Raw genomic sequence first — 27251 nt, 5'->3', positions numbered from 1 at the left:
GTTCGAAATCCGATTTCTCATTTTATTTGCGCGCCGTTAAAGTTTGATACGCTCGCTAGGCCATCGGCAGCACCCAGAATGATTCAGCCTGTTGACTTTTTAATTTTCACCGAGGAGTTTCAGTTTCTCGCTTGTCGCTCGTCCAAGATTAATCGATCCGCGACGTGGTTAATTGATCGAGGGCGAAAAAGAGAGAGGTTTATTTATGATGATAAATAGTCCTCGGTTTATTGTTATTATGTATTTTCATTGTGTTTACGGTGGTATTGTTGCGTCGTAAATTATTGGGTCATATCGTGAATTATAGCAGAGAATTGTATTATAGTGTCGAAAGGTATTTGTTTAGTCTTACAATGTACAGTTCATAATATTTTATGGAAGTTTTATAGATTTATAACTAGACTGTGTATATACATTATTATATCTATATATTATACATCGTATGCAGAATGTATAAAATATTCAAAGCGTGATATTGTCTATAATAGGTTTCACCCCTTGCATTCAATATTTCCACGTGTATCTTTAATCTCGGTTTCTCTGGTATAAGTTGTACACTTGAGTCATCGATGCTTCTATTATAGTTCTGCTTCCAGTACATTGACTTTCGACATTAAAGTTTCCAAGTTGTCCTATTAAAATTCGAAACGATATCGAATACGAGTGTCTACCTATCTACGATAAATCTCAACGTGAGATGCACACGGAAAATCGAGGTTTCGCCGAAGAAAGAATCGACAAGTCAGAAGCTGACAGGGCCATGTCATCGGAAATAAAATTATCTATTCGGAAGGTTCCTTGACCCGAGGATAGGAAAAACAGAATGGATGAAACATTGTTCGAGCAATTACAGCGATTTAACCCAGAACGAAGTAAATCTGGCAGCTCATGACTGCTATTAACCTGCTTCCAAAAGGAGCACCGCGATGAAGAATTCAAACTTATTCGAAGGAGAAAGCAAGTTTTAAAAGATCAGCCGCGTATTCATCACTCTCTCCTCACTGAAACGTATGCGTCTTTTATCGCTGCAGCTCTCTCTCTTTCTCTCTCTCTCTCTCTCTTTCTTCTAGTGGAAAACTGGAGGAATGCGGAAATAGTGACTCGAGAATATAGGGCGAAGGGAAAAGATCTCTTGGAAGTAGGAAGAAGGCAACCTTACGGATGAAATACAGGAAGGGGAGGCGATTGCCAAGAAATAGGGCCGTTTTAGCGTCGTCCACCGGGCGGCCTCGTTCCATGCATAACAAAGGAACATCGTACGGCACAGGGATAATCTTTCCACGAGGACTACGAGGACGCTTCAACTCTCTGTCGTTGCAAACCTACGGGGTATCCGGGAGTATCTCGTAAATTTCACCGATAGAACAACCCTGCCCTGAATTGACGACGACGCTCGCGACGACGCGACGGCGCGACGCTCTAACTTTCAACGAAGTAGTCTCGTATTCGTTATTCAACAGTTTATTATCACGACAAATTTTTGGGTGAACCTTTAAACTTTCCGTTTATAAGACTTTTGCAAAGTTGTGAATAATACCAATGATCAGATAGAGGATTTTCGTAAATCTATTTAATGAAAGAGGTAGAATCTGTCAGAAATAGAAATTTATTTCATCTTTTAGATATTTAAGAAGTAGATTACTTTGACCGCGTTTGCTTACTGTAGCACGTTTAAATCCCTTCACAAGCAAAGATTAAACCTATCAACTGCACTTTTGTATTTCTGCTTTATCCCTGTGCTGTCTCTCAAAGAAACAAACGACTCGCTTCCGTAAAACAGCGGGTTTTATTTATAGCAACTTTAACAGAGTTCATTATATAATATTAGAAAGTTCACGTAAAACACAAACGACGACACCAGACGATTAAAACCAAACCATGCAGCCACAACACAAAATTCTTAAATTCTTAGTGACAGAAAAATAAAAGGCAAAAAAAAGGGGGATTGACGAAAGTCCCCTGTTGGTATCTCGTTACACGGGGATTACGGGCGTTCGTTGTGAAAGGGTTAGAGCTACGTCTACTTTTTATCTTCCCATCGAGCTCGTTACCCACAGAGCGTGGGAACCCCGTGAACCGTGCAACAAAACCAGGGAAAAGGAAGCGACCTCGGACGTATCGGCCGCACAATCGATACGTGCCAATAACCACAACGACGACGCCCCCTCTCTCTCCGTAATTTGCCGTCTCTTATTTCCGGCCTCATTAACTCGCCTCTCACCGAGGCGAAACGGATATATATTGTCGGCGGAGATTTTCAGAAAATTGGACCGATGTTTTCTCTCCGGTGTTCCGTGCGCTGGATACGTTACAATGGCGCGACGCTTCCTACGCCAGGGAGTAGTATAACGCGATGAATAGAGCCGACACCCTTGCATACGGTTATACACAATGCCTCGTCTGCCCGTACAACGTCCCCTTGCAACGCTCTAAACTGATGTTTGCCGATGAAATTAGTTGGCGAACAGTTAGTTAATTTCTCGCGATCGAAATTCGCCCCGGAAAAGTAATTTAAGCGAGAGCCTCTGGAGGAAATTAACCGGCTGCCGGAAACTGATCCTATCGTCAGGAGAAGTTGCGCGGAAGGGTCACGATCGCTGCTTTATGTTGTGGATGTTTCATAAGTAGCCTGTGGATTTCTATACGCGGGATTTTTATATGGAAAACTTGAAGAGACAAGAATGCAGAGAACGCACGTGACACGTGGAAACTGTAGAAAGTATTCGAAACATAGTGTTTGTTATTAGGTTGCGAATATTTATGAATTTGTAGGAAATGTAAAAGAGCAAAGGTGTGCATAACATGCAAAAGAATAGGAAATATGCAGAGTTCAGTACCTATTGTAATATCTAATAATTAAAACAGATTTCTGCTTGGGTTCTATTGCTTTAGTTGCAATTATGAATAGAGATAAATACCACGCAGTTTTACCTTTTTCGTAAAATTCATATTCTTAACCACTTTTCCACAAATTCTCATTTACAGGATATTAAATGTCGTTCCGTGTCCTGTACCCAATGCATCTATTCACGCTAGAAATGTTGTTTTCCATAAATATGATGACAAGCATAATTTTGTTAAGAATTGTTGTCGATTGAATCCATTTCTCTTCCTTCAAATTATCCTTCTTCGATAATGTTCAATTCTTATGGGTCAACGTATAAAACGAGAAATAATTTCCTTTATAGTCGGTAAGATAGAATACTTGTCAGCCATCGATGGCGATAATAATAAATCGCGACGATCGATTGAACGATGTCCATTCAGCTGACTGGTGAAGGTTCAAAAGCTGTTGGAGGATCAGAGAAACGTCATGGTCTAGCAGGATCTCGCGATCAATCAAGGAAATCGTATTCGAGCAGTCTAATAGCCGGTCGATTCCTTCGAGATTGCTATTAATTCGTTCAACGAACCGAGTTGCATCCTTTACGAGCGTCTATCCTCTTGGTCGGTTGGCACGGGCGCGCCAGTTGAGTGCTGGCTTGATTCCAAATCGAATCCATTTAAATACTTGACCTTCTTGCCCTCTGCCGCCTTTTAATTCCCGATTTTATGAGCTCCTTCGGCCGTTAAAAGCCCTTGGTGAAAAGCTATTAATGCACGACGTGCGTATTTTACGAAAAGAGATTGTTTCTTGAGCTCTTAATAGACATCTTCGTCTACTTTACAGCTCGTTTCCGCTGACTTTTATGGTGTAATTTGCCAGATTGTGGATTTATATGCATTTATGCGAAATTTAAATGTGTAAAGTTGCACGTGATGTGCAGAAATATATGAAACATCCAAAGGGGAACACTATCTAAAATTTGCACGATGCAAAGTTGTAACTTTTTCGCTGCAAAATCGTCGATCTTTGAATCGTAACTTCGTGAAAAAAGATCGTACAATGATTTATGTAAGCTCGTTTTAAAGGACGAAGTCTCTACTTTCTCATCCTCGAATTGAATTTCCTCGAACATTCTTTCACGCTCAGAGACGAGACTAGAAACTAAAGATGATCTTTTTATCCCTCTACTTCTCAAAAGTAACAACAGCTCAGAGATCGACAATTTTTCAGTCAATAATTAATTATTCTTTAATTCTGTTGCGGAATATTTAGAGAACTAAACAAACGTATATTTAGGTTTCTACCTTTTTTGTTATTTGCATATATAATTTACAAGCCTGATCGAGACTAAATGACCAATAAATTACGAGATTTATAAATCTGACTTATGGAATCGCTCACATACTGCTTGAAATTATAGAAAAAATAGTAACACGAGTATCATAAACGAGAAAACTAAATTTGGTTTTAGTGCACATAATTCACGAGATTTTCATGATACAGGCGAATATATATTCCTTGTAGTATGTACAAGTTCCTAAATGAAACGATAATTCTTAAAGATTTTCACGTTTTAAGGATTATACGTTTTAACGATTTATGATTACAGATTTACATTCTTCACGAGTGCTTTGAGATTTTATTCCCTGCGTAACAATAACGGGAAAATCCGTAATGCAACGTTAAAGTCAACAATTGATAGGTTGAAAATCTGAAACGGGACAGCCGTATTTTTGAATATAATGTAGAATTTCAGCTTCATGAGGTATCAAAATGCTGTATTAAACGCATTAATAACTGATCACAAAGAGAGTGAGAGAAAGAGAGAGCGTCCCATCGATCTGTACGATTTATTTATAACACTAATATTTGAACTTGCTTCGCTCGTGTATTCCACATTATTTCTGTGTCTTTTGGCGAGTATCTGATCGCGTTATTTCGAAACCATTCCCACTGATTGTCGAGGTGAACGATCGTTTTATTACGAGGTAAATCCTCGCATTATATCCAATCACCGGGTATCCAGTGAAATTCTATTTTCAAACGACATCGCGACATAGAGAATCGCTTCTTTTCGTTCCTCTGACAAGCCAATTGAATCGTAAGTCGGCTCTTAAATTCTTTCTAAACGTGACACACACGCTAATCTCCCGCTATTTAAGGGATCATTCTATCGTACAATAATTTACCAAATCATCGTAGACTGTAGATTTTTCATCCTCTCAGTTCCTGCAACGCAGACTTTGATATGGGAAATTTTGTTAATTTCTATCTTTACCGAAGCACCATTTTTCTCCTTATATATTTCTACTAAATCAAATTTTGACCCGGAGGAATCCGTTGACAATTATAAAAATGGAAACACCAGCTCGATTCATGTTGTTATTCAACGGTTCGATTTACTCCTAATAATTAGACCGTGGATTTTTCTGCATTCATGAGAAATTTACAGCTACTGAAACATACGGATTGCACGTAATATGCAAAAGTATATAAAACAGTCGCAATATAGTTCCCATTCTAACGTTTAATAGATGAAAGAATTTTTTATCCGAGTTCCAATTTTCCAGTCATATTTGTACAAATATGAATTTTCATAAATGTCCTCATTTGCATAAATATTAATAACATCCCGCTAAAATGTCAAACGCCCTATTTATCCAAAACTGTCGTGAAAGAATGCTGGCCAGGTGTCTAAACCGAACCCTGTCGACCCTCATTTCTGGTAACGAGTCGTTGACAGCTTATTGTTAGTTGAAACCATTTACTTTCGTCACGTCAACGTGTAAGCTCGCTTCTTTCGTTGCTCGTGACACGGAGCCTGGCGTTATTTTCGAATCCACCTGCTGGTGGTCCTGTTTCATCCTAAAAACCTGATATAGCCATGGAAAATAAGGGTACCCGACTCCACTCCATTTTTCCTGTCCTCTAAAGATTCCTTGGTCCTTGGTGGATAGGTTCTTCGTTCATTGTTACCCGGTTTCTTTATTCTAGCAGATAGGTTTTTGCGTTGTTTGCGAGAGTTAAGTTCCAGCGGGACGGGTGTCTTTTGATGGAACTTTGATCGTGATGGAAAATCGAAGGAAGTTTTTGCGAACCTCGTGAGAGAGTGTTCGCCGCCGCAAAGTACGGGAAGATTGATTTTTCTCAGGAAAATTGGCACCTCTGTTGCGAAATTTGTAGCAGCAGTTTACTCATTTTTACTATGAGAAATATTTAAGCAGAACGATCAAAGAGTTACAGTTTCTGGTATTTTTGTACTTAAAAGTACCTGGTTTCGTGTGTTATATAAACTGTCGAAGATGAAGGTTTCAAGACTTTAAGAATTTATCGGTCACAAAAATTTACATATACTAGTCCAAAGTAATATATATTATTTGTATCGATATAATTATTGTTATAAGTATCGATATAATTGTATCAAGTGACAGTGATAGAAAAATAAAGAGAGAAAAAATGTTTGTCTACAAACTGAAATGATTAGAATGAATTTATGTATGGATCGGAGTAAAGAATTAGTCGGTCGAAAATTAGTTAGGAATCAGGAGTCGGCGATGAGAAGATAGCGATTTTTGTTTCTTTCTTAAATATCGTATCGCTCTATTGGTCAACAAAAGTGGTATATTCGTGGAAGAAAATAGTTAAACGTACAACAAATTACAGTCACGTAGACTCTGCTTCGACTCACCCGCTTATAGCAAACAGATAATCTGCTGTTGCTAAAACAGGTCAATGGAGAGACAATAGAGAGTAGGAAAGATCACGTGAAGAGGAGAAATAAGTAGATGCTCGAAAATCGATTGGAAAATTGTTTGAGTACTTCTCAGATTACGTTTCGATATGGTTAATTAAAATTGTCGTTCATCTTTAAACGCTCGAAACGATCGTTTCGAGTCACTTACGCTCGATTACGAATTAATTAAAAACACGTGTAACTCAAGTATTATCCAATAACGGAAGCTGTAGTTACTCGGAAAACGTTTGTCAGGACAAATCTGTCGTCAATTGTTGCTCGACGATCGAACACGAATTTCGCGCGATCTGTCCATCGTCACGTCGTTGAAGCATTTAATGGTTTTACATTCTAAAACCTTCGCGTTGAAAAGTGGACGTAATCACTATTGTTCTATTACAAACGTGATTTGTACCATTAGAAACAGCGGCTGATTTCGAATCGCTGCTAAATCCTTTAATCGACCGCACAAGGTTTCACGACTAGGTTCGTGATAATGCACGTGAACACGCTCGTGGCGTGATCCTCCGTAATACGAAATTCGTGTATTTTCCACAGCTATTTCTCTGAACATATTGATCAGCAGCTGTTTACTTATCTTTTAACGCGGTAATTACTCTTTTAGTTATTGGACCAAATTTCGTATTTAGGACGCAATCTACTTGCGACTTACCGTTTTTCTGCGTCCTCGTTCTTTGTTCTTTTCTAAAAATGCGTTCACGAGTTGGAAGAAATATAATCAAAAACTAACGGAATTAGTTTTAGCAAATGAAATATTTCTAGTTGCGGAGGTATTTAATTAAGTAAGTAATTAAGTACTTAAGTAAGTAGTAAAAGAATTAACAAATTTCCAAACACGCTTTACAGTTCGTATCCTACTGTAGCGACTTATCCTTAGAAGCGAATTCTCTAAGCGCTTAATAGATCCATAAACCTGGTTCTTAAACAAACATCAAGACAGACGATGCAGAATCGTAAAAATGATCGGAGTGGAAAGTTACAATGCATCGTTGGCAAGCGTCGTCGTGTTCCTTGGTCGGCGGGGAGCGATGATTTCACGAGACTAAAACACGAAATGAAACCGAGCTCCGCTCGTTTGCGCGTTATTTTCGTCGACGCAGTTACCCAGAAAATTTGCATCTTTTTCTGCTCGTCCTTCTTCGGGCCGCGGTTCTTTTCATCGCCGAAGGAACGACTTGGCCGGGGAAAGTAGCGAAGAGATAGCACGGTGGCAAATTTCCTGGCCACTCTTATCGCGAACAGTACTCTATGTTCGTTCGTTCGTTCGTCGTTTGCAACGGACCAACCGAGATGACGTCGTTTTCTTTCGCGGACGAAGCTTAAATTCGCCTGTCATCTCTTTTTACCGAAGACAAATGCTTTTTGTTACTTGCTTCTACCTTTTCCATGTATTTCCAGAGCAATCTTGGGATCCTAATTCTTCTGTTCTCCTGTAATTACGGATTCGCTGATCTACCTAATCTGAAGCAATCCTTTAAGAAGAGATCGTTGTCGATCGCGACAAGACGTAGTTATTTTGAGAAATATGGTGTACGAGGCATTAATGGAATCTTCGTTATTCGGTTAATTACACGTTGTAAACAATGTAGATAAGTTCGTATTTGTTTAATTCTCTTCCTCAATATTCTCTTCTATTTGTAGCTTTAATTCTTGCATCGTGTTCGCGGATTTCCATTTGTTTGATTTCTAAGAAATATCTGTCTATACAATAAAATAAATAGATAAAAGTATTTATTTATTTGAATCATATCAGTTACTTATATCGATTTATCCCAGTCAGACTTCGTACGTTTCACACGACACGCTATAAGTCTGCAAACCTATCCGAAGCAATTCACCACCAAAATAGACGAACGAATTTTTCAACACAGGACTCGTGAAATTGTATCTAGCTAAAAGACTAACTACGATTAAATATTTCTTAATTCTCGCTGTTAATAAAACTTTCGCTGACAACCTCTGATAAAATTTTCCTTTCAAAATACATAAATCATCGTGAGTCGATCGTAGAAGGAACCGATACCGGCAGTTTCGAACGCTTGACAAACGTATGTACAAAACGTACGGATCCATGGAGAATGTTTTCCCTTGGCTGTCGACAGATAACGTCGCAGGCATTACGAAGAAATTCTTGGAAATCGTGAGGCCGATCGTGGAATACCCAGGGCCGATTCTCCGTGGAAGGAGATTTGACAAATGGTTTTATCCGGTAGTTGACGCCTCAGTTGACGCGCGTACGTGCACGTGACATGTGTCGCGTGTGTCGCCTCGTGTGACCCCGGCCCCCAATGGGAACCTGAGAATATGTCATTCCTCGACGTTGGTGAAATGGATGGTGCGGCTTGACGCACCCTCCATGCTGAAATTTCGGACGGCGAACGAGGAGAGACGGTTGATCGCGTTGCCGATTTGACAGTCTTTCGTGCACGTTTCTCGTCCGGCGAAATAATGCGTCGACAACCCGATTACGGGTTGAATGAACATCGATCTAGATTCAATCCGAAGGCAATTTCTTCTCGAATAACGTTGCAGCAAATAGTCGGCTGAACGATAACTTTGCCACCCTGCCAATCGGCTTTGAATCCGCGTGCAATTTTTAGTAATTCGATTTTCGCCCCTTTGTTATTAACTTGGACACAATTTTACGAGCTAAAGTCAATTCTGTGACTTTTGTTTCGAGCCTAGCGGGTAAGTTTGGCAGTTGAGCTTTGAATAGGCCTGGAACTTTCGATTTTCGTACTTTTCTATTTGTTTAGTGGCAATTCTTGCCTGAGATTTATTCACCTTCGATAATTAGCGAGTTCAACGATAAGAAGATAACTCTGAATGGTAGCATATTTAATGAGCGATTAACGAATATTATATTTCATAATGAGAAAAGATGGATTTTTGTTGATACATACATTTACATATGTTTTTGTTTGTATGCATATATTTCTCGCAATATCTTCTTTTAAGTATAATAATAAGATTGCATAATTTTATATATCTTCTTCATTTCTTGAACATTTGAGAAATATTGATTATTACAACTGTATCATTGGTTTGCTCTAAAACTTCGTAGCTTTATCAACTGTTTTTAAAAGGTTCCTCACTCTCGATTATATTAATCCTCTCGGCGATTTTACACGTCAATATTGCCTCAACAGATTTTTATGCTTACAAATGGTAAACCTAAACCATTTATTGAAATTAGAAATAAATACGGATCGGATATGTAATTGTGAGTCGCGCTCACTTCCTTCTTGTATGTAATATTATTACCAGCTAATTATCGTGTTGAGGTATTCGACAATTTGATTGTTCAACAAAATACAATTCTTTCGTTCTAAAAGCTATTTAAGTGTCTGTCTAGTACGCGGAAGTTGAGAAGCATACCGATAGAATCAAGTACAGTAATGCCATAAATAATCACTCTTATAATAACTCTATATAAGCATTATAAGCCACAATTAAGAAGATGAATTCGTGGACGTCGAATATATGTGACGCTAACCGCTAAAGAGTTGAAATACTGCCTTCTAGTTGTCAATTAGCACCAAAATTAGATAATCAACGTGATGTACCTGTAACCTTCATATATCAAATTTTCATCAAACTCAGATATCTTTCTCCGTGAAAATTACCAATTTTCAAACGAACCAACAAAACCTGCCTATCAGCGCGTTTTCCATCGTCGCACGATTAAAGTAACGCTCGGTAAAACTGCACAAAGCGGAATAGAGTTAATAACCGTCTCGTGCAATCTCGAACCTAAATTCCAGGATAATCTGACTGAACAGAGAACGAGAGGACTATACCTACGCTGTACACCTAGCAGTTGCATCGAAACACGGGCCAGCTCCTTGTTCGTTGGATTGTTTCGTAAGCGACTGCTTAATTTACCGGTCGTGTCAGCTGCAACGGATGGAAAAAATCGCTCGGCTATGCAAGTTGCTCTCGGTGCGATGTTTTCACGTAGCTGCGTAGTAACAAGATGGAAACACCGAGCGCGAGAACCATCTGGTAATAATGTTCGGTTCGAGAACACGGCCGCTACGAGTGTTTTCAACCGTGTGCCTGTTGCCGGAGCAGAGGGAGAATCGGCCTGGAAACCGATCGGGAACGGGCCGTTGGTCGGAAACGAGGATAGGAACACGGTGAACGTCGCTAATTGCAAAAACTGCCTCGAGGCATCGTCGTCCACCGCGTTCTACTCGATGGTTCAGCTCTCCGCGGGAAAAAGGAAACCGACGGACGCGTAAAACACGGCTATTCGGTCAACTTTCTGGAAACTTTCCACATTCTTACGCGCGAGCGTGTCAGCAGATTCATTCTGCTTTAATTCATCATTCAATGGTCCGAGTTCGTGTTTTGCGGGATTATTCAGAAATGTTATTTTTCTGTGGAAAATTGAGTTTCAGTGTTTTCGATGGGACGCAACAGAATCTTTTTAGTGGAAAATCGACTTTCGATATTTTTCAATGTTGAAATCATGGAGGAAATGTTTCGATCTACAGAAAATTTGGCTATTACGGTAACAACCAACTCTTTTGGAATATTCGAGAATATACGTTCAATCTGGAATAAAAAAACTCAGTATTGAATTTTTAAATGCCTCTTCTATAAAAGATCGAAGATATGACCTATGACGGTAGTTATGATTTTTCTTTTATATATTTTTTGCCGTACGAAGAAAATTAAAGAGAACGTAAATTGGTTCAGTTGGCTAGTATATTATACGATCCATGGAAAATGTAAAAAAGGATATATATATATATATATATATTAGGTGGTTGGTGAATTGTTCGCTCTTTTGTGGAACGCCAGCTGCGTTTTATCTTGACGACACCGGTAACGTCGTGCCATTTCTACGTTCCGCAAAGTTTTTCTATACTTCTACTGCTGATAGACGCACTGCAGAACGCTGAAACGTCTCTGTTTCGTGTATTAGCGATATCGTGCCGCGATAAATGGCACATGCACCTTCTGCGCTCGCTTTTTCCACTGTGTTTCGCAACAGACATTTGATGTCAGGAGAATTCTTAATGGCTCGTGGTTAGTACAATTCGTGAATTTATTGTTTCGTTCGTTATAAATGAAAATTAAATGGAGAGATGCGATAAGTCCATCATCGTTGAGTTTTTGGTAACTCTAATATATCATTGGGGAAAGTAATGTAGTTTGAAAGTTGCTGAATAGGAACGAAACTTAGATTTTTATATATTGTATATTTTATATGATATATTATATGTTATATATCTAATAAAAGTAGAAATATACAGAATACAGTTAAGATTTTATTCAATGGGAGGATGAAGGAAGGATAAAAGAAGGAAAGTGTAACGAGATCTTGCAATTGCCCTATGATTCCCATATAAGGAAGTGAAACTATAAATAATGTAGCATTGTTATATTACGACATTTTATTTTATTTCTCTATAAATATACGACTTTCATAATTGCGTGTACTTTTACATTCTTTCAACAATTTTTATATTCTTTAAAATATTATTCGAGATTTCAACATTAAATATTTTCTGTTACAATCTTTCATCTTAATACCAGAATAAACAACGACAGCAAACACGTAGGTAGAAAATTTACAGATTGTTAGGGAAAAGGTGGCATTGTATGTAAAGCAAAGGAACGATTAGATAGTGACGATACATAAGAGATATGTGTAAACGCGAGATCTGTTTCGCGATTAAACGACACGTTTGCAAATAACAGGACGAGGTGGTCGATAATTCAAGCAAGCCATCATCTTCTTCCATAGAAACGTCCGATCAATTACAAGGTTCATTCTACTCGCGAGTGATTGTAGGTTCTACCTTTTCCTTTAATATACGGCCAATTACACTTTATCTTTTCTTACAACCTCCTATGAACTGAAACATGATCGAAGTAATGATCGTGTAATATGACATTTCCAACATGACAGTTACAATTCTGTATAGTCTAAAAGAAAATTGTTGTTCTACAAAGAAGGAAAATGTCGATAAATTCATAATTACCAAGTTGTGTAATCATCTTTTAATTAAGCCTCGTTTCGAAAGAGTGCTTAGCTAAATGGAAGAGTAATTAAGTGGCTTAAATAGTCCGTTACAAAGGAGACAGCTTCGAATAATTATGACACCGGGAAGTTTGAACATCGTTCAACCAATCTGTTCGCTTCTAATTTATTCAATGGAAGGCGCGCTGCTACAGAAGCTGTATTACATAAATTTCGTTATGTAATACATTATAGTATGTGCTTCATGCGTAAGGATGCTCTCATTAGATCGGTAGAAACGTTCCGGTTTAGTGTTGGAATTGTCACTTTACGCGTAAATAAGCTATTGGGCCAAGCATGCGCTCCAAGAATTCAAGCACCGGATGTCTGTCTAGACACTGGTATTTTCTACTTACAGTGAAACTAGCGATCGCGCTCATAATATTCTTTTTTTGTTATTTCTACTTGGTATTTCGAAACTTCCTTATTGGAGATGTTTAATGTAATATCAAGGAAAAGTCTAACTTTCTTATTTATTTACCTCGAAAATTCGAAATAATTCAATACGTGGTAAATAGATGATTTGGGGTTACTTATTTCTTAAAGTACTAATTTGGAATCTATCTAAAACGACTTATTTTGTTCCATTTTATTTTCAAACATTTTCAAATCTCTAGAATGCCAATCTTATACTGTAAAAATACCTGGTCTCTAAATTTTTAAAATTTTAAACGACACCGTATCATGTAAATCTTGGGCTATCCTGTTAAATTACTATAAACGAGCATTGTACGGTCCAAGCTAGTAAAATGGAGAAGCAAAGTCGTGAATTTTGGTGTCATTCACGTTCACACAACGCGTAGTAAAAGTTTGATGGGCCAGACACGGAATAGTATTCAGTACTCTTTGGGGGATTTAAGCAGTAATCGATGAAATCGTCGTATTTCGCAGCGATACGCTGCAGGCTTGCCAGTGGTTACGAACGACCGCACGCGTCACTCGTTCGAACACGCGTGGACCAGGGTGAAGCGCGAGCGAGCGTGGCCCCAATTAATTTGTAATCGATTATATGACTAGCGTTTTAACGTCACGTAGCAAGCAATTCGTACGTGCCTCCCAGCTGTATTTGTGCATTATATTTCACCATCTAAATATTAAAGAAGAATATGGATATTTAAAACATTGAACACAAAGAAAGTTGAATTTAATAAATCAGAGTACGAGTCGGAAAAATGATGTATTTCATGAAGCTTATTAAACAATTACTTTTTTTTAATCGACGATGAAATTAAATAGTATGGACTGCAGAAGTTTTTGAAATTTCGCTAAAATTAATGTATAAAATTAGTGTACGATCAAAATCATATGAAAAAGCGAAGTTAATAAGGATCCGTTAAGGGACGAACGGTGAAATGAAACGATTAAAGTACAAAGAATGCATTAGAATAATAGATACTTTAGAAGTCCACTCCACGTATCATATAGACAGAAAAATTTCTATTAAAAAAGAATTTTTTTAATTCCACAAATCCATTATTTTGATCTATTCATCTACATTATACGTTATATCGAAGATTTCGTTTACCTACATTAAAATTTTTCGAAACAACCACCTTTATTAACAACGAACTATTAACGATTTCAGATGTCCTGACAGCGGGCCCCGGGCCACCAGGATGCCGACAGACGACGACTATGGCCGAAGAGAACGTCTCCTACTGCACCAACATCCGATCCCTCAATACGGGTCCTCGTCATCTCCGGTTCCAGGATCGAACGCCGGAACGTCCGGAAGTGTCGGTTCCCAGATCGGTTCCACCAGCTCCTCGGATTGTTATAAGCCAACGGCGCAACAGCAGCAAACTGATCTGCGAACGAATGGATCGAACGTCACCGTTGGTCAAGATCGTTACCAGTCCGATCAGTCCTCTCAAGGGAACGAGCACGTCGATTATGGAGGCCGTGAACGAATGTCAGGCATCGAGAGGCATGACAAATCAACGGACAAGCCAACGATCGACGATTTCCCAAAGTCCTGCGCGGAAACGCGTTCGATACAGTCAAGTTGCGAGCGATTCAGCCATTATCAGAATCAAGAGAGATTCGGTCAGCCCTCTTTGCAAGTCCACCACCAGTTTACCCCAGGGAGATCAACCGCGTCTGGACAATCGTTGTCCGGAAACGTGGTTCTGGCCGACCGTTTTCCACGATTCAACGAGCTCACCGGTCTCCACGGTGAGCAGAGATTGTCCTTGGCCCCAAGCGAACGCTTTCAACCGGCCACCAGCACCGAGCTTCGATTCCATCATCCCCCTAACGAGCTGGTGTCAACCGGAAACGAATACGCGAATACCAATATCTTGGTATCGGGCTGCGCGACCAGTCCATTTTCATCAGAGACGTTCCCCTCACCGCCATCACCGGCACCAGCGAACGACCGTTTCGTTCCACCGCCGCCTCTGTCACCTAGCCCAAGCGAGAAATATGCCTCGACCCAGAGTCTGGCTGGTTATCCTGCTGCTGATAGGATTCTGCCCCCAGGTTCTCCAAGCACCAGATATGGCAGCGGCACGGCACCAGCTTCACCGATGCCAACTAAAGAACGATTCTCTTCGGCGGAACGATTACTGGCCAATCAACAGTCGTCGAGTTCCATGCACGAGCCCAAGGATCAGCAACGATACGCTGGAACCAGTGATCGCCTGCTGTCCGGATCGTCGCCGGTGCTTGGAAGTCTACAAGCCAGTCTACAAGGGGACAGGGGTGGTATATATACCACGAGCAAGGATTCGTCCGGATCGAGATACGGTGCCATTTCGACGGACCGATTACTCTCATCGTCACCTATACATGCCCCAGTGCCAGAGAGGTTCGCCAGCAAGTCGACCGATCGGTATCTCGGCGAGTCGCCTGTACACGAACGATACCATCGACAGGAATCGACATCAGCCATTCACCACGATCGTTACTCGACGATATCGTCCAGTGCCGAAAGATTCCTCTCCAATTCACCCAATCCCGAGGCCTCTCATCAGCGTTACACGTCGACGGAGAGGTCACTGCAGGTATCGTCTAGCAGCAACGAACAGAGGCGTCTGTATACCGATCGAGGCGTCGAAACGGTTTGTCAGAAGTATACAGACAGGTCCAGCGGATCCCCCGCGCCCACCGACTTCAACAGATACTCCACATTCCAGGAAGTTGGAAACACCCAGTCCAGATATGTCAGCACCAACGATCGTTTCAACGATCTCGCGATACAGCGCTGCGGTCAGTCGCGAGCAAACGATCGATTCTGTGTATCAAACGATCGTTATCTCGCCAATTCGTCACCAGGACACGACGGAAGACTGGCTAACAGCGACGCAACCAGGTACGTCGTCTCGGGATCATCGACGGAACGTCTGCTCTCCGGGACATCCTCTTCGTCCTCTTCTTCAACCGACACGGTCGCCCGGTATCACTCTTCCTACACGAACACAGCAGCCACCCAGTCCACCACTTCCAATGATCGTTTCACCTCCGTCTCTCCCACTCCTGAAACAGCCAATACCAATCTGCGGTCAGCAACAGGAACTGGAACAACCGGTGGCACAGGGAGTTCCGGATATCAGGGTACGACAAAAAGCAGCGTCGACAAATATCTTCAGGTGTCAAAGTCTGTGCAGAGCTACGGGAACGATCGCTATACCAATCCAGGCGATCAGTTCGACAGGCTCAGCCAGGATCGTTACGACAGATTCGCCAATCCTGTCAGCACCACGGATCGCTTCACACCTTCGTCCGGGACTCCTGATCGCTTTCATTCTGCCACTGATCGATACTCTCCTGTACGCGCCGCGGACAAGTATCTATCCTTGCCGAAACCCAAGGATCGATACACTGGTCGCATAACACCGATCTCGTCTTGTGGTACTTCGGTGGTTGCCACGTCGACCGATCGAACTTATGGCTCGACTAGCGCAACAGGAAGCTATGTTCCGCCAACCGCGCACACGCCTGTCGAACGATACGTGCCTCAACCACCTCCGGAGGTTCTCTACCCGGACAGATATGTCGACAGATACGTACCACCCTCTGCACACACGCCTACCGATCGTTATGTGCCCACCAACGATCCAGGTGATCCATACATGAGACGAGATCTTGGATTCCATCATCATTATCGGCTACCACCGCCTGCCGGCTACCCATACCATCAGTCTCATTTCCGACTTCGCGGTTTCGCGTACGCATCACCAGGTCGTCTTGGTGGTAGCCCGGGTTCCAGTAGTTCGAGTAGCTCGGCATCTAATCAGAGAGATGGCTTCTCAATGTCCCCGCTGCTCAGACCCAAGGTCCGTGCCTCTGCGGTCGAGTTCCCGACATCGTCTACTGGAGTTGTTGGTCGTCACGTGTGTACTAACCCACCATCTTGTTGCAACGAGGTATCTGCAAATGGAAGAGCCTGTTGTCAGGCGATTAGAAGGTCTCTGCCGCCGGGGGCGTTGCCGTCGATACCCACGCAATCTTCCTGGTGAGTCTTTTCGAAATTTTTGGAATTTACGTTTGGCCACTAGGCATTTATCCGTAGCTGTAGGAATTTTGTAATAAGTTTTTATTTTTAACGCAAAGATATCACTCCGTGAAGAGAAATATGGATGAGCGCGGTGGAAAAAAATCATTGGACTGTAGGATCCAATATGATGCTGAAGCTTTACAAAAGAGACAATACAGGCCAATACAAAGTAATTTAATAGAAGAATTGTATGCCGTGAAATTTTTGTTCTCTCGTGTAGAAAGTTTTTGCTAAATTCCTTCGTTGTTATATTTCACTGATATTGGATATTAGTTTACTGTGTAATATACCTACGAATATACCCAAAATCTATCATTTGCGAGAAGAATATTAAAAGCTAATAAGATGAATGTCCTGAGGGTGTTTAATTCTTTCTCAAACGTTTTTTACCAAATTTCCATTGCCACGGTTCACATTGAAACATCATTGAGAAAAAAGAGGAGAGTGAACGAGAGACCGTGAAAGAGATAGATCTTCGTTAACGACGGAAGTTTTTGTATTAAATTTGAATAGATTTTTCCAACGAAGTCAGAGTTACGAAGAGATTCACGTTTAATTCTCGTGGGCGAAGTTTACCGGTGGAAAAAATTAATTGCCGCACAAATGGAAGTCAGCGTGCGGATAAAAGGAATTGCATGCGGCGTGGAGGTCGAGCTGTGTAGCCAGGGGATTAAGGAATACGGGGATCCGGATAATATAGGTGTCCCCTTCGTAATCATACATCTTTATAATAAAGCTCACGAATTAGAATAGGAGAACTTTAATTGCGAGATGAATGTTATTTATAGAGAAAGGAAAGTAGAAGCCCTTTTACGTGATGTGTAACGTTTCCATGAGTGTACATTGTTGTACGCCATATACTTACATATTTATATTTATGTGAAAACTTTGGTCGATTTGTAGTGGCAGTATATGAATTCTACCAAAGTAACAAATCTTGTAGAATTAATGATTAATTTTTATTAATTTTCTAATTTTGAACTACTGATTGGAAGAAAAACTTATTATGAAATTTTTATGGGATCATCAGACTCTAGTGTTAATAATGTTGTAGTTTAATGTTTATCATGTATTCTACTAGATACATTTACTATTATTGATAACTTGTTATATCAAATTCGAAAGTCTCTCTTATCAGTACAGTACAAAGTAGAATTTAAAGATTTAATTTTTAATTATAAAATATTTTTTTATTTGTAAGAATTTTACAATCAGTTCCCATTGAGAATTATAAGTAAATTATTCTGGTGTGGTTCTATGTTGTGTTTAATAAGTGTTTATCGTTTGTTTGATTCTAGTCGAATCTAGTGTTTAATTATAAAATGAAAAAATTTGAAGAGTTTGTCGAGTAATAGAATATTTCTATAAGTTTCGAACATAACAAGCGCCAATTTCGCTGTTACATATGGTTTTCAAAAGTCAATTTGATCGGGTTATAACATACTAATTATACGTAGCTATGACGATTATAAAGGATAAAATTACTGCGGTTTTCCTGTCGTTTTACAGTTTCAGTACGTCTTGTTAATAATAAACACGTAGGAAACTATATTTCGAGTCAACTGTGGTGCAAGCTCGTGTAGTCTGACTCAATTTCTAGTTCCCTTCGATATTAAATCTTTTGGCGAGATTACGTTCGGTAACACGTGGTTTAACTTTCGGTTAGAATGGCCAAGTATGCTGTGCGTGAATTTATAGTGCACCTAATATTTCGATACTGACCACGTGCTAAATGTTTGATCGTTAGAGTGGAAGTTTGCGCCGTATTGGAGCCTAGATAGAATTGATTAAATTCGCAGCGGGGCTCTAAATTGAAACATATTAGCCTCTGGAAAGGAGCGCAGCTTTCGAGACAATATTTTTTCATCAATTGCCCATTTTAGTGCCATATGGAATTTTTAGGTAGAAAGGAATTTATTATTTTTGATGTAGAGCGTCGTTTTTTTTGAAGAACAAGAGAATATCTGAGTTATTTTGGTTTTCATTTGGTAGCTTTGGGCGGTAGTTTCATTTTTGAATGGTAGTTTCTCATCAATTGCTTGTTGTACTACGATAGATATTGAACTTTATGGATGGGAAGAGTTTGATATGCAATTTTTGGTAGATAGCATGTTTTTTTTCAAGGGTAAACGAATATTCAGCTAGTTAATCTTGGAAACTATTGATATTGGAATATCAGAAAATGATATATAATTCGTCGTTATCGGTCTTCGATCTAAAGACTCGAAACCAAGCTTGAAATTCAACTCGGTTAGAAATAGAACCTATCTTTATTAAACCGAGACCATAGTTGCAAACGACGAGCGTAATTAGTTACTACAGGGCAAGGAGTAGTTAATATCGTAGAAATAGATAACGATCGATATCGTTAGCAGAGTTAAGGATCGCGTATGTAGATTAGATCAGGCGCTTAGCAACAGAGCAGAGAAATTCGCGAGGCGTCTGATGAGACTTTGTTTCACGGTTGATAATCCCTGCTTAAAACGTTATCTAAAAATGAACTGAAATGTAGGCCGTGTCCACGTTTAGCAGTCGCGCGGAAGCCGCGAGCACAGAAAGGGTCGTTACTTTCGTGGCAGTAATCAGGTTAATGGAGTATCGTGGCCCACTTTATTTTTTCATCTTCATCGGCTCCGCGCGTCTCTCTAACTTCCCTGCTTCCCTTTTTTCCGCGTTTCAAAGTCAATGATGCATTACCATCCGAAGATCTCGTCCCGTCTCCGCCAACCCCCGGAATCTTGGAGATTTTTTGCTTCTCTTTTCTCTCTCCTTTTTTATCCCTTTTTTTAGGAGCACATATTGTCTCCTACCATGCACGCCCGCATTTTAACAAAGAAATATATTCAACCTAAAAAAGGAACAGAGGATTTCACGTGTAAGCGTATTCTGAATCAGGCTACTTTCACAGCTTATACGGTAGGATTTAACAGTGGATGTACCGAAATTTTGTGTGTTTCCTGAACTTTCTGATATTCCTATGATCGCTGGAGAATTATATAGTTATTTTATAAATAAAGTACAGAAAAACACTTGTCTTCGTTTCAATGTAAAAAATTTGCGAATGGTTATACTTGTAATAGAAGCAGCTAGTAGATGGCGGATTTTTATGCATTTATAGACAAAAATGCAAACATACATAGAAAGCACTATACGTATTTTATCCTCAAACAAACGTAGAATAACACTTCGTTATCAATTCACTGCGGATTTTTATGCGTTTATAGAAAATTTGGGGATACAAACATGCACAGAATGCATATAATACGCAAAGATATATAAAACAGCCAAAGAGTAATGTTGCAGTAAAAAAGATTATCTCAAAGTACAACTCAATGCAATCGAGTTTCTTTGAAGCAGTAAGAAAGGTTCGGTATGACGGTAGAAAAAATGCATGAAGCTAGGCAAGTTGTGAGGATGGATACTCGAATTTCCTGACTCAACATTTTTTGTTGAATGCGTGTACTGAAGAAGGAGAAACTCCAACCCTTACATACCGGTCACGTAAGGTAGCGACGTTCGAGCGTCCGACTAATGGTCCGCAGGCAATAAAATAACAAAGCGTACTGAGTTTAAGAAAAGGAAAAGAAGTATGCTAATTTTTAAAAAATTTCGCCTTGTGCCGCAACGAATAGTACTTTAAAACATATAATGGCTAAAACAAGTTGCTATCCAAGTTTAATTTTCATTTTTAAATTGCATTCATAGAAGCACAAATTTACATAAATATTCACAATCTAGTTATCAATGACCGAATTACTTAAACGATAGCGTATCTTATCCTCGAGGAAACGATAGAGTAATTCTGCTTTGTCAACGACCGAGACACTTGAACAAGATACAATTAGAATGGCGGCTCGTTAACGACAATTTCCTATTAAGTCGGTGGTGTTTAATTAGACCTGGTGAGACGTCAGCGAATTTTCGCGTCGGGAAACACAGGATGCCGGGGGTGGCCTCTGGCAGTATACCGAAAGTCGAGAGGGTACAATGGTCGGACAGGCAGTTTCCTGAAAACTGAGCCAGAGGAGGGCGATTCCTTTCGGTCTGAAAGGGTAGGAAGAGATTACGTCGGCAGGCTCGTTCCGCTGAGTGTTCAGTTTGCTTTGGGATATCGGCTTTACCCTCGCGGATTCTCTGCGCGAGTTTGCCGAAAGCTTTGTGCTGGTCAAGCCGATTGTGACGTGCCTCCGCCCATCGCATCACCCAAACCCCCGAAAGGGAAGAGCTCGTCAGTTCGAATGGAAGTAGAGAGAAGTCTGGCGACTGCCTCTATTCGTGAAAGAATTCGCGTTCACCCTTTTCCCCGACGCTTACGGTATCGTCCTACATGTGTACTTAAAGAGACATCCAGTTATACAGCCGCTTCGGGGACTTGGAATCTTTTTTCCTGTTTTTCTTTCACTTTCCTTCGAGCAAATTGTATTGACTGCGGTAGGTGTTGGATCTATGCGATTTCAATGCTTTCAAGGAAGTTTCGACGATCACAGAAGTTGCAAGAAAGTATTCTATCGGCGAATTCCTTTGATAACCATTCATCTTATGATTTATATATTTATGTGAATAGTAGTGAAAGTAGTTTTAAAAGTATTACGTGTATATCCATTTCTTCGCCGGGAAATTTTTAGGAACGATTAATTGCTCTATTAGAATAGCCCTACCAGCAGGACTATCAAAATCTTTAAAATATTAACGAAGAAAATGATTAACAAAGGAAAAGCCAATTGGTTAATTATTATTAAATTATTCTTCAGATTATTTCACGGATTTTTTTCTCATTTCCACTGACTGTTTAATCGTATATATATACCAAATCGAAAATTTTCGAGGATCCATTTTTATAACAAACTAAAAAATATACTTATTACAATAGCTATGTTCAAGGAATTGAAAGTACAGAAGATTTTCAGAAATATAATATAGTAACTTTTATCCAGGACAGTCGTGATACTTAGTAATTTGATTTAGTGCTATGATTCTACCAAATATTCTGAAAAATATTCTACTTTAAAATACCAAAGCACTGGAAGAATTTGTATTTCAAACTTTCTTAAAGAATTCTCGATTTCGATACCTCGAGATTTCGAGTTTCGTTGTATCATAAACTTTGTTTCAAAGAAAGATATTCGCGACTTGTGTGCACTGCTTAGTATGCTGCTTCCACGGGAAACATGTCAGCTTATCCGCGGCGACGTTTTCGTGAATTATTTCTTGTTTACTTCGACATCTGGTCGCGTTTCCTTGGCGCTGCACAGTACGGCATCTGAACGAGAATTTGGAACGAAAACCAAAATTTTTAGGCGATGTGCGTGCGTTTGCAGGCCAGGCTCGCGCGTTTCACAGTGCGGCATTTGAGTTAGGATTCGGAGCGAAGATAAAAAAATGCATGTAATGTGTACATTTTCCTGAAACTCGATATAGGTGATCCCGACGTGAGTAAAAGTTTGTTTGCCAAATATTTGTTAGTATTTTTCCTATTCCCTGGCCCGGTTGAAATATCTTGAATATTCATTTTTTGTTCGACCACAGTCGGTGACATGACAAGTGTACAGTATATAGTGCAGATGCCGAAAATAATCTTTCTATTTTTTCGTGACTGCCGTATAGAGATCATTTATCCTTCCATTTCGTCAGATATTGTGACGTTTGATAAAAAACAGAGTTTTCGCGTAACTTTAAAAATTTTCCCGGAATGAACGTGGTCAGAAATCCACTCTCCAACCAAGTCGGGATTACGAATGGATTTGACTAAAACATATAAGAACGTCCGATGTAGCAGATTGCTGGACATAGAGCAATCAAAATTAGAAGACGATTTGAACTATTCTTTAAAGAGAGGAAGAAGCTTTTAAATTGGAAATTAAAATTATACATATCGAATTCTTCATATTTAAGGTGTAATAAACGCCATTTAATAAGAATTGACGAACAAAAAGGTGTAATGAATGACTGAGCTAATTTTCAAGTGATTAGATTTCAATGTACAAACAATTTTTGCAGATGCTATATCGATTTTTTTGGGAAGTATTGTTTACATTTATATTATCTGCAGGTTGATAATGTCATCGAATGATAAGATCAAACTCGAACAAGGATTATTTCGATTTTTGTCCACTACATACCGCGCTGTGCGCTGAGCTGAAGTGTTTCGCGAAATGAAAGCTATTTCTTCACTACTACCGGTAGTTTCCGCTTCCGTGAATTGTAAATTTTGCGAACAGATTCCCGCCCCCTTCAAACATAACCGTAGCACACAGTGGATTCTTGACTAACCGCTGGATCTTACGGTTCCTCGACTTTCTGAGTATACGAAATAAAATAAATTCGTTCGTGTTTCCAACGTTATCATGTCTACCAAGTATCGTTTTAACCTTTTAAGTTAGTAAAAAAATCAATGTAAGTATTCATTTAACATCTAATTAATATTCCATCCTCTTTAGTAAAAGTCGCTATTTAATATCACCATATACAATATAACTTAGAAGATAAAAAACATGATAGTTTCAAATATTCCCACGTATTTTGAAAAATAAAAACAAAATATTACATAGAACATTTTAACTGAGCAATATTAAGAAGTCAGTATTACATCAATTTAAAGTTGACATTCTTGAATATTTTACAAATCAGCCGTTCAATTGAGCCAAACACTGGTAAATCTCTGAACTTTACTTTCAAGTAATCTGGTGAAAAAAATTCACCGTGTTCCGCATATTTTTTAATAGAAGTATAGAAGATGTGATTGTAGCGATAATCGTGGCAAATTGCACCTGGTCTATAAGAACCAATCGCATCTAAAATATTTATTACTGTAAGAACGAATAATGTTCGCACCATACTATCAACCAATCGATTCGGGCTTCTACACACCACAGTTTCGGTAAATAGGATTTCTTACGAGAAACAAGCTGAGAAAACGAAGTTTCAGGATCATATTTCACGTCTCGGATTTTCCCAGCGACGTCTAAAAAAAACGGACGTTAAGGCCGGCATGCTTTAACCGGGCGATCGATTATGCAATAGGCTTGAACAAACTCCAAGGGACTTCATTATTATGTTTCATCTTTCATGCATGAGAATTTTCGTTCGCTTCAGCCTAGTTTCGTGGCAAATTCCGCCCTCTCTGTTAACAACGTGAAAGACTAACACGTTGAAAGTTCGATCCGTGGCCGCGATACACCGGAATTAACGAGGCGATTAAAACGATCCAGGTATTTCTGAAATTAGCGGAGTTAGGATTACGTCCACGTAATCGTGAGTTCAACGACGCGTACCTCAGAAAATTGCTGCTTACTACCAAACTTTTGTTATCCTTTCCTCTTTCCAGACGAATCTTTAACGATAATTTCTTGTTGCGTACATTTCTATTCAAAGAGTCGAATCGTTATATCCTTTATGTATGCTTCACTTAAAAGTATTAGGACCGTTACTATATTTGTTTCATAACTGAAAAAAGCTTAAAGATTATTTAATTTGATACTTTATCGACCCAAGTTTATAATAGCTGCGGTTTTTAACGTGCATTGCAATGTTGATGAAAAACCAGATGAAAGACGAAACTTTCTGTCACGTGTCGTTTGACTTTCTCTTTCTTTTTGAAGTTGAATGATATAATCTCGCCCGTTGTGTACCGACAAGTTTCTATTTGGAACGACGAAAATGTATAAAACGGACGAGCGCGTGTGAAATTAAAAGTAGATCAAGAATCCGCGAATTAGAGCGAGCATTGTTTACGCAGAGTGTTTCGCACGAAAAAAGGAAGCCAAAGGGGTAATTTTCCAATGGGAGCCGCTTCGCAACTTTCATCCAGACGAGAACTTTTTTCATTCGAGGATTATTGAGTTGTTCAAACGCTGGAATTCCAGATCAAATATTTATACGTTTCTTTCGCCTCTGTTCGACGTGTAACCGTGATTTCATCATTTTAATCGTACATCATTGTTCGCCGCGCTTTGTAACTTTGTTGGTTTACGTTTTCCTCCTCTGCTCAACGATAAACAGGTTTTACAAATTCTCAGGTATTCTTGAGGGGATTTTGTAAATATGTCAAACATTTCAATAGCAATCATTCCCTTTGTCATTTACAAACGTCTTTCTTTTATTTTCATTGGAATAAAATCGATCGGTGATGGCTTGTTCGCGAGAGAAATAGCAAGGAGAGATAACTTGTCAATTTTTCGTAGCGAAACTCGTTGCGTTTACATCACGCATAAAATGAAACACTTGGCATGCGTAACGAAACTTTTGACGGAACAAGCGAATTGAAAATTACGCATGCGTACGCGACTACGGAGCCGAGGTCTGAAACTCTTTGAATATTACAAGGTGCGGATGATTTATCAACGTCTAAAGTGCTGTACAGTTTAGTATCTCTGCTCGCGTAATTGCCCGGTGTAATCTCAGGATGCAACTGCGAATTTATTATTCGACGCTATTGTTGGAATTTAAGAAGAGGTTCATTGAACCGTCGATCGTATCTACGTAAAAAGTTTCATTTCTATATCGGTGCTATTCGATGATACCTTAATTCTTATTCCAAGCTATTAATTTATTTATGACGATCGTTAATTTACGTGGTTCCAATTAGTTTAATTATCGACCAGAAACAATTAATTAATACCAAATGAGAATTCAATTCGGAGCCTACATATTTCATCGGAATTACATGAAATACGCTAGACAATGCGTTGCATTTTGTATATTCGAGTGGAAATCATTTCATTAACAAATCAATTTTCCACAAGGCTTCCGTGAAAGAAGACCAATCGATCCGTCCAAGATGCAACGAGCACGGCAAACACAACTCCGTTTAATTAAACACCTCGTTGCCTTGCCGCACGTTCAAAGCACCCGCACAACCATGCGAGCGCAAACATTCTCGAAATACACACACAGAGCAAGAGAGGGAGAGATAGAGAGAGAAAGAGAGAGAGGGAGAGAGTGAAGTCGTAACGTTTCCGCATCGATTAGTGGTAACCACATACAACATTCTTTTTTCCAAATTATTCGACAAAATTCTACCAATGTTTAATCGCTAGGTTAATAGATTTCGATTTAGCGAACGTACAAATAGAATAATAGTAATCAATACAGTCATTAGTATAACAATTGGTATAAGAAATAATATTAATCAATTAGTATTCTTAAAAAAAGTCACACCTGTTGGCTTTGATTTTTTTTAATCTTTTTACAATTCTCTCATGATCCTTCGGCAAGAACTCTCGTATGATTCTCGATCACATGCATGCCATGTATTCTGGGCACGTGCCATCGTGCAACTAAATCTCCACATGACCACCATGCATCTCAATTTCCATACGCATTCTCAGAACCGCTATATCATAGTATAAACATTTTATCTGTTTCGCTAGGTCTTCAGTTATTGCTCCTCCATTCGAATTCTATTGTCACAGTGAATGCGTTAATTAGATGTATTAACTCAACGTATATAAAAATGTATTAATTCAATGTACGTATGTACCTATTACCCAATATATACATATATGAAATACTCATACTTGTATGAAGTTTGTGAAATACTTTCAGAAAGTATAAAATAAAATCTATGTTAGAGGAAAGCTAAAAATGAATTAAAATTTTGAATTATGACTCGGTAAAAGCATACGTGTATTATTTTGTACATGCATTTTTTATTACAGTAAATGTATTTAATATATATAACCTAGTCGATGTATGCAGAATACACGTATCAAGTAAAGTCATTCATTTATGAAATTCAGCTACTTTTATTTATAAAAAGCACGAGACAGAGTCTACGTAATACCTGAATTTTTAATCAAGTTTAATAGAAGCATACATCCATTGTTAAGCATGCAGTATAGCGAATTAAGAACTAATATTCCTGTATTTACAGTCGATAAATTTACTAAATCTTCTGATTACTATCAACTCTGTAATAGATCCAGTAAAGATTAACTTTTACCGTAATACGCTATCGCTCCTAAAAGGTCAGGAAACTCCGCCTCCCTCGAAATAAATTCTAAATTAATCCGGACGACTGTAACAGTCCCTATGATACGAGGGGTAGTTTAAGCGTAGGGAGTGAAAGCTGGTGGTTGAAACGAGGCGGAAGTCATAAGGGAAACCAAGGGCTGGCATTGTCTTCCGGAGGCAAGTAGGT

At 39.2% G+C, this 27251-nt stretch overlaps 1 protein-coding gene across 4 annotated transcripts in view; it reads left to right on the top strand.

Annotated features, from left to right (window-relative positions):
- Positions 1-27251, top strand: part of LOC126923694 (inactive rhomboid protein 1) — a 284985-nt gene that overhangs the window by 99312 nt on the left and 158422 nt on the right. For all 4 annotated transcript variants that reach the window (XM_050737392.1, XM_050737390.1, XM_050737393.1 and 1 more), the window contains one exon: positions 14201-17071. In XM_050737392.1, the coding sequence (XP_050593349.1) occupies positions 14232-17071 (2840 nt within the window). In that variant the 5' untranslated portion in view covers positions 14201-14231. The remainder of the gene's footprint in view (positions 1-14200; positions 17072-27251) is intronic.

Source organism: Bombus affinis, chromosome 13, assembly GCF_024516045.1.
Source record: "Bombus affinis isolate iyBomAffi1 chromosome 13, iyBomAffi1.2, whole genome shotgun sequence".
NCBI lineage: Eukaryota > Metazoa > Arthropoda > Insecta > Hymenoptera > Apidae > Bombus > Bombus affinis.
The sequence above is the reverse complement of the archived record's forward strand: the minus strand, read 5'-3'. Positions and strand labels throughout refer to the sequence as shown.